Below are 13296 nucleotides of genomic sequence, written 5' to 3' on the forward strand. Positions count from 1 at the left end.
AGGGCTCTTTATCCAGAGGTGGTAAACCACACTGCTTCCCAGTATACAAAATGGAAAGATCTGTCTGGAGCAGTGAATCATCCAAAGAAATACTTCTTTATGAAACTGTAGCCATTATTAGCTCCTCATACATTAACAGTGTAATAATTTTGTAAAAATTCAATCTTCCTTCAACTTGACACATCTTTTACATAAACAGCCTATGTGAGGGTTTCATTATTTTACTCACTAGGTTCTTGATCTTATTTGTCAAACTTGGCCTACCGTAAATCATGACAGTAGCACAGCCTACTAAAATAAGATAGAGGTCCTCACCCTAGATACTTAGGACCCAAAATAGAAGATAACAGAGACAACCCAAGGGAGGGGCCTAATTATAGGGATTTAGAGTCAAGAGTGGACCACCTTGAGGACTGATTCATGTGTTTAGAGTGAATTCACACTTAGTTTGTGCCAGAGGGAAAATCGAGGTTGAACAACAAGATTGTTTGGGGTCAAGGGGGATTTAAATGAAAGAGTGGGTGATGGAAGCCCTCAGTGAGTTGAATGAGGAAAAGAACTTGAAAACCCAAGTGCGGTATATACATTAAGCATGGTGCCTTTTACATATTCACTTATATAAATACACAGTGGACAGAGGCGCTGTGTTAAAATCTGTAGCCCCCTAATTGCTATGAGACCTCCTGGCACTTTTAATACTATTTTTTGCCTGAGGTTGAGGTATAAACCTAAATCCCTGATCATTCAAGAGGTCTTGAACAAATCTCCCAGTAGTCCCTGTGTCCAGGCTGAATGCTTTTTGTTAGATTCCCCTCTGAGGTTTCAACTGGACACTGGTCCTTGGCTTATACTTTGATTTGGGCAGTTTCACATTAAACAGACATCACCTCCATGGTGGGAGGTTTCCAGCACTGGGAATACAGCGTTCCCAGGGAGTGAGTTTCATAGAGTTGTTTGCAACCCAGTGACGTGAACATAAGCTCTGCTGGTGTGAGTAATACAATACATGGTGCAGGAAAGAGGGGACATGGCCTGGACACAGCCTTCAAGACAAGAGAGCTGGCTGTGACGGTGTTAACCACCTAGTGGTTCCTGAGGAGCATCACTCCTTTGGGATAGAGGAGAAAAAGATGACCAGATCCAACCCCATGTGAATTTGGCTCCACACCTCAGGAGGGGAGAAATGTGAGAAATGCTAGACAAATGGTCTGGAGAAGAAAATGTTTGGAAAACACAGTGCTGTGGGCCTCTGTTTCCTCCCCAGGCCCATCCAGGAAGGCCAGCTGATGCCTACCAAGAGAGCTCAGTGCCTCAGGGCAGAGCTCCCTATCATACAGCTGAATGGCTTTGCCACTGGAAAAAATGTATACTCACTCCAAAGCCCACCTCTGCATAATTATTTTGTGTTCAGCCAAGGAATACCTTACCTTGATCCCACAACCTATAACCTCTCTGCTCTCTCCACCAACCTTACTCAAAAGTTCTAGCAGGTCTTCATTATATACACATTATTGCTACATGAACCATTAAGAACCAAGACTGATTCTAATTCACTTCCCCTACCCTGCTTTCTCATCTTTTCTCCCTTTTCCACCCTTTGCTGATAATTGATCTGGCTGAGACCTAGCCTCCAAACTCTATTAGTACCACTTCACTTTCTAGGCTTCCCAGCAGGTTAAAGCATCTTCCATTCAGGGCTGTGCAAACCCACACCTCACTGGGAATCCATATATAGAGATCTCTCTACCCTCAGGCAGCACCCCTTATAGCATGGTATCCTGTATCCATTGGAGATACTGAGAAAATTCTCCTGGAACAATGTCATGACTTTAAAAGACAACAAATCCGAGGGGTTACTGAAAGGCAAATAGAAAGCCACAGAGGAAGTATATTGAGTCAACAAGTTCTCTAATTGCACATGCCCTGTGCTATTCTTGATCACCTCCTACCTTTCCCCCCATCTCTCTTCCTTCTTCAAACATTAGTCCATAAGGTCTTTTTCTGACTTTTCTTAACTTCTCCTATTTTGTTCCAACATTTATTAAGTGCTCTGCAGCTACTGGCCCAGTGAAACACATCCCACTAAAGGGCAGTTGTGAGGGGATGCCATGCACTCTCCCCCAGGATGAGCACTGGGGCCTACAAGCACACATGAGACAGCATGTGGCCTATTCCACTGTGGACAGTTCCTAACTCACTTGAGGACTGGGGGAAGATCAGAAATGATGACATACAAGAGGGGCTAGGGAAGGATCAGGACAGTTGTACAAATAACAACCCTACCATGTAGAGGTGATACCAGACCGACACACTGTGCTGTGGGTGGCTTCCAAGGCAGGCAAAAAGATGGATAGCTTTGAGCAGGACCCGTACAGAAGATGGCATTTGAGATGGGCCCTGAGCACAGGCAGCAAGTCCTCAGACAACAGAGCATATGTAAGGAAGGGATTATCCACATAATGAGGTGTGAGAATTGTGGAGAAGACAAGGACGTGAGTGAGGTGCCAGTACTGAGGAAAGTCAGAATCCTGGGGTAGGTACAAGATGGCACTGAGGATGGCGAATGAACAGATAGCCTGGGCTTCAACAGAAAGGGTGTTAAGTATGGCTGTGCCATAACTGATGCCTTGACATAACTGGGGAACATGCAGCTTTATCCAGGTTCTGAGCCCCTGGGGGTTTGGGGAGAATCACTGGTGTGGGAGAGAATCACAACGGAAGTGGAAACACCGTGCCGAGCGGGCTTCAGTTCTGGAAGTGAAACAGACCCTTCACAGAAAATGAGTAGAGCAGACCATCTTCACTGTAGACGGGGCTGGCATGGGGCATGAAGGGCCATCAGGAGGGGATGAGATGGAAATGTGCCAGGGCGGAAGAGCGAGCTGTGTTGGGCCGGGATGAGAAATGAGGAAGACAAGGCGGGGCAGGTGGGCCAGGATAACTGGGTAGATGTGCCACCTCACACACCAGGAGCCCATGGAGACTGAATTTGCAGAAGCCAGAGCTCCTCCTTTGCACAAACTCTTGTATCGCAGTAGCCGGAGCAGGATGCCACCATGCTGCACATGGTAGACATTCAAGAGGATGCCATTTTCTTAAAGAGATCATATGTGTTTCCTTTTAGTGAGTGCAAAATATTTCACGACAGAAGTTTTTTCTGTTTTAAAACTTTTTTTTTTTAATTTTTATTTATTTATGATAGTCACAGAGAGAGAGGCAGAGACATAGGCAGAGGGAGAAGCAGGCTCCATGCACCAGGAGCCCGACATGGGACTCGATCCTGGGTCCCCAGGATCGCGCCCTGGGCCAAAGGCAGGGGCCAAACCGCTGCACCACCCAGGGATCCCTGTTTTAAAACTTTCAAACACCTGTGTACACATTACCCTGCAGGGCAGCAGGACTCTCCTAGGAGCTTGGATCCTTGGAAAACAGCCTGGGGGTGGCAGCGCACCAGGGGTGCCCGTCCCATGCAGGGTAGGGTCGCATTGTAGGACTCTGGGGCGTTTCGCCTGCCACCCTGCACCTGCTGCAGGTGTGAGCCTGGGTGGAAGGACAGAGACTCTTTCCAGTTCCAAGCAGTGACATTACCTGGCTGTCCCTGAAGGACCTGGAAAAGCCGCCTTTGCAGCCTGAGGTGGGAGGAGCAGTCCAGGAGGGTCCTGCAGAGCACTGAGCAGAGAGCAGTCACATTGGGGACTCGGAAAGCCTCAGAGTGCAGAGACACACAGGACTTCCCTTTTTCCTTTCAAACCTTTAAACAGAACACATGTAAAAGCTTTTGTTTTTTTTATAGAAGCCCTTGAGTTCTGAATTGTATCAGAACATCAAAAGTAACTAATTTCAAGAGTAAAAATCAAAACGCTACATTGAGACCCTTTATATTTCATTTCCAGCTACCGACAGTCTTTATAAACTTTCTCTGCAAACCCTCAACGCAGACATTTTCTTAAAACAACGTCAGACCTCACCGACACCTGCCTCTCCCTCTCCCCCTGTTGCTCCTTGCCCGTTCTCGGCCCGGGGCAGCTACAGCAGCATCGTCAACAGCAGCTCCAGCAGGTGGGTCCCTGGCTGCTCCCCACTCTTCAGATGACTAAGTTCTGTAAATGCTTGTGCCCTCGGAGTGGAAACGCTCAGTGGCCACAGCCTGCTGCCCTGGCTTGCCTCTCGTGCCTGTCCTCTGCGGCGTTCTGCCCTTTGCAGGGGGAGGGGGGGCATGTGCAGTGTCCCATCCCAGCAGTGCATCATTTAACTTCGTAGAATTACATTCTAAATCAAGAGTCAGTAAGCATCCTAAGTAGTAAATGAAGATCTACAGATGCCTTGTGTATTGAGGAAGTGGCTTTACAGGACATTTATTTTTGACCTTCCGGCAGTGGAGCAGAGCGGTTACAAGGGCAGGGTCTGGTGCGAGACTGGCTGCCGCCAGAGGGGCTGCAGGAGGTGCCGTGCACATAGGAGCCTGCGACCACCCCTTGACTGTGCTCCTTGCTCCTCCCTGGAGACGCAGAGCCCCCACTGTGTTTGCCTAACTCAGTGTAACAATAACCTCAGTGGGAGAGAGGAGCCTGGAAGGAGTTCCCTCAGCACTATATGTCCGCCCCAGCGAGCCCGGCTGAGGTGCCATCACCCTCCCTGCTTTTGCACTGGGGAACCACAGGCCTGAACCCACAACAAGCCTGCCCAGTGTTTCTCTCTTGCCAAAGAGGCAGTGAGGACTGAGCTGGGGGCAGGCTGCCCTGCTCAGGGCCCTTACCGAACCAGGCCTCATACCAGGTCCTGACTAGTACTATAGTATTGGACAGGAGCCTTCAGCCCTGTCACCTGTTGTTGCCCACCAGCGAGCCCTTATTGTCCTCCTCGGCCCATGACTGGTGGCTCCCTATCTAGTGTTCTCTAAGATGAGAGCAGCCTTTCTAGTTGCTCATCCCTGCCCTTCTATTTTCACACCTTTCCCTGAAGTACCTTACATCCTCTAAAACTGATGGCACAGTCTTGGGTCTGAGAACATTTTACATGAGGCCAAGCCATGCTCTGGGGGCTGCCCTGGGCTGTTTCCAGGTTCCCATCCAAACCTGGGCCCAGCCACAGTGAGGGTACTGTGTGGGCTCCACCCTGTGGCAGCCACACCACCTAAGACAATTGCCGCCCCCCGCATGGGCCTCCACCATGGACTACAGAGGAATGACCCTTCTCTCTGCCTCTTCCTTCAAGTGACCCTAAAACCAAGCAGCCAAATGGAAGCAAACACAAATTGACAAAAGCAGCCTCACTCCCTGGCAAGAATGGCAACCCCACTTTTGCTGCAGTCACAGCCGGCTACGACAAAAGCCCAGGTGAGTGACTTGCTGTCAGACCTGTCACAGCTGGGCTTCGGGCATGGTGGAATTGTCTTTCATTGATTCAGAGTCCATTGTTACAGGTGGGAATGGCTTTGCTAAAGTTTCTTCAAACAAAACAGATTTTTCCAGCAGCCTTGGCATTTCACACACTCCTGTCGACAGCGATGGCTCAGACAGGTACAGTAGACCATTCTTAATCAAAAGAAAAATAAAAGTCAAGGTTAGGTTCTTCCATCCATAGGCGTATTTCCCCTAGATTAGAAGTAGGCCATCAAAGTGGTCGGTGCCTCTAGGAACTCTTATCTTTGGGGTGGAAGCAGAAAGCCTGGTTGCTGTGCTTCCACTGGTTGGCTTCCCCAACAGAGGGGCAGGTGTGTTTTCATCCTTCTTCATTAGCATGGTCTGTCATAAGAAAAGATGTGATCTGATAATTAGCGACAGGGAACAAAATGTGATTGAGAAGGAAATTATAGTACTAGACAGTGTATAGTAAATTAATTGGAGGTGACTCTTTCCTGACCCGAGCAACCCTCCCAGGCATACATGCACTTATTGCCTCGGTTCATTTTCCCAGATAAATAACAGTAACGGTTGTTAGTACAGCACCAATTTTACCTACCTTGTACTAAAAGGAATGAGTCCTAGATTTGAAGTTTTTAAATAAATCTTCCATTACCAAAAAATAAACATAAGAGAAAAACCATACCTGTTCTCTCTGCAAAACACTTGCTTTGAACCGGGCTCGCAGCTTCCGGGAGGCTAGGAGCGCAGGACCTCTCTGTGCCTGAATTCTTTGTAGCAGAGAAGCCATGTTCAGTTCTGCCTTTGTCTTTAATATCTGAGTGCCCCCAGTTGAAGCAGCGCCTGCTCTTTCTGAAGCCATGCGTAACAGGCCTGTTCCCACTAACCATTATGCATCTCTGTGTGTTGCATTTTCCTCCTGTAACATCCAGCTCGGGTTTGTGGAGTCCCGCCAGCAACCCCAGCAGCCCTGACTTCACACCCCTCAATTCGTTCTCGGCCTTTGGAAATTCTTTTAACCTAACTGGTGGTGAGTGTTTAACACTAGACCTATACTAATAAGCCTGTGGACAAAGAAGGAAGGAAGATGAGGCCTAGTTTTGTATGTGGAGAAACACATGAAATAGGAAAGCCCGTCATTTAGCAGGCGTTTCCCAGGTGCGTCTCCTTGTCCTTGGAGTCAGGCACCGAGAGACTGGAGGTATGCAGGCTGACTCTAGGGCAGCTGCCTGCTGCTCTCCCAGTCAGGTGCTTGAGAGCCCAGGCCTCCTCAGCCCCTGGGACAGTGGTCCATGAAGAGCGAGGCCCAGCAAGAAGTTGTCAGAAGGGTCTCCTCCCCCCTTCCCCCACCCCTGACCAGCCCAGGGGTCTGTTGGAGCCAGCTCAGGGCCGTGAGTGCCAGTTGGTTTGTGTTCCCCAGCATTTATTTAAGAACTTGAGAAAGCCTTCTGTGTCTGAGAGATGACTCCAGGCCATGCTGGGCTCCTTACTTGGTGTCTGGGATTAGAGGCAATAATGTGAACTTTGCATTAGATGCAGTCATGTCAAAGCTGGGGTGTTTGCACTTGATGCCATTCAGTGATGGGGCGGGTAAAGAGCTCAGATTGGGTGCCGCGTGCTTGGGTTCCGGGGACTGCCCCGGTGCCCCATTCCCCCAGGGTGTGGTGGGCTGATAGGCCAGGTGGGAGGCTCCGAGTGAGCAGTGGGGCCCAGGCGCCTCCGAGTGAATGCCCCGTTTTGTCCTAGGTGAGTGAACGTGGCACAGTAATACAGACTTGATGGTTTCCTCCCTTGCAGAGGTTTTCAGCAAACTCGGGTTATCTCGGTCATGCAATCAGGCCTCCCAAAGAGGCTGGAACGAGTTTAGCAGTGGCCCTTCCTACCTTTGGGACTCCCCAGCAACGGATCCCAGCCCTTCCTGGCCAGGCAGTTCCAGCTCCCCGACCCACACGGCCACAGTGAGTACTCGGGCCTTGGCCTCTCCTGCTCCCTCATCATTACTGCTGGTTTTGTCACTGTTACTCAGGCGACACTGACGCTGTTATAAAGACCAGACGGCAGTGTGGAAGGTGAAGGCTAGTTCTTTTAGGGTCCCCATTGCTGGGTCTTCGTATTCTTCCAGAGTGACCCAGCCCTATTACAGAGCTATTACGGTCCAGAAATTAGAGGAAGAACAAGTGAGCACCTGTGGCTGTGTCTCCTAGTTGAGGAGTCATCAGCCTCTTCCCAGCCTGCGAATCAGCCTGCACATGAGGCTGGGAGCCAGACGGCACTGAAGCCAGTGGGCTTCAGCCTCTCTGTCCTGTGGCCCCTCGGGCCCCCAAGAGCCAGCTGCTGGAAGGTTGCATTGAGTTTGCTTCTGGGAAACAACTCTGTCTTAGCTTGAGCTTTTCCAGTGTACCTTTGTTTGGTTTTCAACTAAATTTTTCTGTAAATATCATGTTCCAGAAAATATTCTTACCAAGATAATTCTTACCAAGATAATTACTGGTTTCAGCTCTCACCCCACTGTGATTCCTTCAGCATTCTCAGGAAAACTAAATTAGGCAGGCAGGGTTGAAAGCAGATATTTTACCTTCATATATTTCAAAGCTTGTCATCACTTGAAGTCATTCTGGCTTCAGTTTTAAAGAATGGTTAAGATGCTTCTAAAGCAGGGGTCAGTAAATACTGTAGGCTTTGCTGACCATACATTGCTGCTTTGCATCTGGTCACCTCTGCCACAGTAGCAAGAAGTAGCCAGACGGCACATCAGCAAGCTGCTGCAGCGTGTTCTAGCAAACCTTTTATTTGCAGAAACAGGCAGGGCTGGATCGGGCCCACTGACTGTAGTTTGTCAACTCTTCCTTAAGTTATCAGACCTGTCTGCTCAGACTCTGAGATAGCTGTATGTGAAAAACATTTGTTTCAAAGTAAGGTGAAAGAAACTATGGCCCAGCCCTGATTTGTAGCATAAGCTTCGCCAGCGTGCCACCTGCCTGCTCCATGCTGTGTATTTTCTGTCTTGTCAGTCGATCCTTGGCAACACCAGCAGCTTGTGGACCAGCACTCCGTTCAGCAGCTCGATCTGGTCCAGCAACCTGAACAGTACCCTGCCCTTCACCACTCCAGCCAGCACGCTGCCCAGCATTGGCCTCATGGGCACAGAGAACTCCTCTGCTTCCCATGCTCCCTCCACCTCTGGCCCAGCCGACGATTTGGGGCAGACCTACAACCCATGGCGGATATGGAGCCCCACAATCGGAAGAAGAAGCTCCGATCCTTGGTCTAATTCACACTTCCCTCATGAGAATTGAAATTAGGCAAAAAAAAAAAACAAAAAAAAACACACACACAAAGTGGGGGCCCTTCATCTAGATCATGATATGCCAGTTTTGAGACCTCTTTTTAAGGCTGTTACTGCTGTAGCTTCCCACTCCCCACCCTCCTCATCTTTGCAAAACAGATTCAAGCAGGGCAGGCTTGTACCACTCGCTTCTTTCAGATCTTTCTTGCAATTATGAGAATACGAGATTTGCTGTTGTGCTTTTAGGGAAAAGTCTGGACTCAGCCACAAACTCTAATAAGACCTGTACATCTGAAAAACCTTAACTGCTATCAAGTTTCTACCACCTGTCTTCTTCCATCCTTTATTTATCTGTATGAACACAAATTTGACATTTACAGCTAAGGAAATAATTTGAGTTGATTCAGAAGTCCTGGCATGTGACAATTTTATTAAATTACCAAGTTTGGTTTTTAATAATTTCGCAATATTATGCACCAAGATCTAATTTTAAAAATGTATGAGGACTTTGTGCTGAAAAATACAGAGTATTTTTTTAAAATAAGGCTGTCTTGGTTTAAAAGCAGAATACAGAAATGTAAGTCAACTTTAAGAACAGTGAATGAATGTAAAAACATTCGGTTGAGACCATATGCATTTTCTGTGCTGTTTGTACTTGAGGTATGTACCATTTGTATACCTGAATTTATTTTAAAGATAAACTGAAATGCACATAGCCAAGTCTTGGGATACAAGATTGAATGTGTATTTCTTAAAAATACAACTTTGTGTTGTACTTTGAAATAAATGATGCTTTTTTCAAAAGCCTTGAATAGTTGTGTGTCCCTTCTTTATGGCAAGATGAATTTACTTGGATCCTCTCACCCCAGAATATACCATTCTATCATTGCCTGTGCAGTTTGATTTATCATAGCTGGAACCTCCTGTGGTCTAACTAAATTCCATGTCTTTCCATGGTGGTCACCAAAGGTCCTTGAGAGAAAACAATTGACATGCCTAAAATGTATTCGTTTAAACAGAAGTGTGTTGACTCTTTCCCAATTTTAAAATACCCACAAATCCTCCTAATGGCACCTGTAGAAATAACACATACCAGGCAAGTTGGGTATGCCAAAATGCATCAACTTGGTTTAATCTTTCAGAAAGTCTTACCTGCTCCAATTTGCTTTTCTCTCTCACCTGCTTATTTGCAGTCTATTTTAAAGCCAGCCTCTGAACACTCAGCCTTGCTGGGTAACCAGGAGATGCTAAACATAAATGTTCTGAGGTCAATTACATCATTAAAAAAATCCAACCATCCTCAAGGTCAGACTGGTTTAGGTGAAATATACAAAATGAATTTGAGTCCGGCCTCTTCTCTGCTTTACACCAACACTCAGTAGAACCAGCCACATAGCTTTTCCAACCTGTATTTTGCCCCTCGGGGCACCAGATTCCTGTACAGTCAGAGCTCTGGTGCTCTGGACCCATCGCAGACCTGGACCTTACACAGTCTCACTCACAGGATCTCCTGTGTGCACTTGCAAAACTGAGACACATTTAAGGCTTGAGAGTCTTTCTCCACAAAAGCACATAAGGCATTACAGAGGTATGAAAACAGGTGAGCTTTGTATTAACCCTCATTTACAAAAGAAACAACATGGTTTGCAAACTTCACCTCAATAAAGGTATCTCCTTAAGGGCTCCTGAACTTCTTCATAAGAATCACCTGAGACTCCCAAAGGCCTTCCTCTTTTAAGTTCTAATATCACCCTATGCTGCTCTCAGTAGTACCATCCATCCACATGAAACGAGGAAAAAATACAAAAAAGAGCTTCTGCTGTTACTTTGTTACTTCCAAATAACTCCCAGTACGTGGTTGCCTGGCAACATCCCCACCTAACCTGAACTCTTGACAGGAGTCAATCTAATGGTGAAAAACTTAACACAATAGTTCACCCTGCACTAAGCTAAAGTTGAATTTAAAAGTAAAAGCTCTGGGGCACCTGGATGGATCAGTTAAGCATCCAGCTCTTCATATCAGCTCAGGTCATGATCTTAGGGTTGTGAGATCAAGCCCCACATTGGGCTCTGCACTCCCCATGAGAAGGCAGCTTGGGACTGTCTTCCTTGCCCTCTTCCCCTATCCCTGCTCATGCTTGCTTTCCTTCCCTCCCTCCCTCCCTACTCCAAAAATAAAAATACACAAATCTTTAAAACATAAATGGACTAAAGGCTCCAATCGAAAGCCATAGGGTATTAGAATGGATTGCTTACAAGATACTCATTTAGACCCAAAGACACCTCCAGATTGAAAGTGTGGGGGTAGAGAACCATTTATCATACCAACGGACATCAAAAGAAACCTGGAGTACCTGTCCTTCTATCACACAAACTAGATTTTAAACCAAAGACTGTAATAGGAGATGAAGAAGAACACTATATCATAATGAAAGGGTCTATTCCAACAAGATGTAACAATTGTAAATATTTATGTCCCTAACTTGGGACAGCCAAATATATAAACCAATTAATAATAAAATTAAAGAAATACATAAATAATAATACAATAATAGTAGAGGACTTGTTCACCCCATACAGCAATGGACAGATCATTTAAGACAGAGACCAACAATGGAACAAGAGCTTTGAACAACACACTGGACCAGATGGACTTAACAGGTGTACTCAGAGCATTTCATCCTAAAGCAGCAGAATACACATTCTTCTTGAGTCCACATGGAACATTCTCTCGAACAGATCACATACTGGGTCGCAAATCAGGCCTCAACCAGTACAAAAAGACTGAGATTATTCCATGCATGGATTAATCAGACCACAATGCTTTAAAACCTGAAGTCAACTACAGGAAAAAATTTGGAAGGAACACAAATACATGGAAGTTGAAGAGCATCTTACTAAAGAATGAATGGGTCAACCAGGAAATTAAAGAGGAATTTTAAAATTCATGGAAGCAAATGAAAATGAAAACATGACAGTTCAGAACCTTTGGGACTTACAAAGGCAGTCATAAGAGGGAAGTATATAGCAATACAAATCTTTCTCAGAAACAAGAAAGGTCTCAAATATACAACCTAACCTCACACCTAAAGGAACTGGAGAAAGACCAGCAAAGAAAGCCTTAACCCAGCAGGAAAAGAGAATAAAGATTAGAGCAGAAATCAATGAACTGGAAACCAAAGAACAGTAAGACAGATAAAACTAAGAGCTGGTTCTTTGAAAAAAAAAAAAAATCAGTAAGATTGATAAACCCCCGACCAGAATTATTAAAAAGAAGAGAAAGGACTCAAATCATGAATGAAAGAGGAAAGATAACAACACCAAAGAAATACAATTATAACATTATGAGCTACTATATGCCAACAAAATAGGCAATCTGAAAGAAATGGATACATTCCTAGAAACATAAACTACCAAAACAAACAGGAAGAAATAGAAAACCTGAACAGACTCATAACCAGCAAAGAAATTGAATTAGTAATCAAAAATCTCCCAACAAATGAGTTTAGGGCCAGATGGCCTCCCAGCAGAATTATACCAAACATTTAAAGAATTAATACCTATTCTTCTGAAACTCTTTAAAAAACAGAAATGGAAGGAAATCTTCCAAACTCATTCTATAAGGCCAGCATTACCTTGATCCCAAAACCAGACAAAGACCCCATCAAAAAGGAAAATTACAGACCAATATCCCTGGTGAACATGCACGCAAAAATTCTCACCAAGATACTAGCTAATAAGATCCAACAGTACATTAAAATGATTATTCACCACAACCAAATGGGATTATTCCCAGGGGCAAGACTGGTTCAATATTTACAAATCAACCAATGTGATACACCACATTAATAAAAGAAAGGACAAGAATCATATGATCCCCTCAGTACATGTAGAAAAAGCATTTGACAAAATACAGCATCCTTTCCTAATAAAAACTCTGTCATGTAGAGATAGAGGAAACATACCTCAATATAATAAAGCCCATATATGAGAAACCCACAGCAAATATCAGCCTCAGCAGGGAAGAAGTTTTTCCCCTAAGGTCAGGAACAGGACAAAGATGTCCACTCTCACCACTGTTATTCAACATAGTACTGGAAATCCTAGCCTCAGCAATCAGACAACAAAAGAAATAAAAGGCATCCAAATTGGCAAAGAAGAAGTCAAACCTTCACTTCACAGATCACATGATACTATATGAAGAAAACCCAAAAGACTCTACCAAAACATTGATAGAACTCATACAGGAATTCAGCAATGTGGCAGGATACAAGAATCAATGCATAGAAATCACTTGCATTTCTATACACTAACAATAAGACTGAAGAAAGATAAATTAAGGAATTGATTCCATTTACAATTGCACCAAAAACCATAAGATACTTAGGAATAAACCTAACCAATGAGGTAAAAGATCTGTACTCTGAAAACTATTGAACACTTATGAAAGAAATTGAGGAAGACACAAAGAAATGGAAAAACATTCCATGCTCATGGATTGGAAGAACAAATATTGTTAAGGTGTCTCTGCTACCCAAAGCAATCTACACATTCAATGCCATCTCTATCAAATTACCACCAACATTTTTCACAGAGCTGGAACAAATAATCCTAAAAATTTTTTTAAACTATTTATTCATGAGAGAC

General features: G+C 45.1%; 1 protein-coding gene across 1 annotated transcript in view; it reads left to right on the plus strand.

Moving 5' to 3' along the window:
* TMEM131 (transmembrane protein 131) overlaps nucleotides 1-9453 on the plus strand; it is a 230492-nt gene extending 221039 nt beyond the window's left edge. The window contains exons 36-41 of the mRNA XM_041754105.1: nucleotides 3894-4059; nucleotides 5215-5336; nucleotides 5423-5519; nucleotides 6296-6393; nucleotides 7161-7321; nucleotides 8375-9453. Coding sequence (XP_041610039.1) covers nucleotides 3894-4059; nucleotides 5215-5336; nucleotides 5423-5519; nucleotides 6296-6393; nucleotides 7161-7321; nucleotides 8375-8659 — 929 coding nt within the window. The 3' untranslated portion in view covers nucleotides 8660-9453. The remainder of the gene's footprint in view (nucleotides 1-3893; nucleotides 4060-5214; nucleotides 5337-5422; nucleotides 5520-6295; nucleotides 6394-7160; nucleotides 7322-8374) is intronic.
* Nucleotides 9454-13296: the final 3843 nt, after the last annotated feature.

This window comes from Vulpes lagopus, chromosome 5 (assembly GCF_018345385.1).
Source record: "Vulpes lagopus strain Blue_001 chromosome 5, ASM1834538v1, whole genome shotgun sequence".
Lineage (NCBI taxonomy): Eukaryota > Metazoa > Chordata > Mammalia > Carnivora > Canidae > Vulpes > Vulpes lagopus.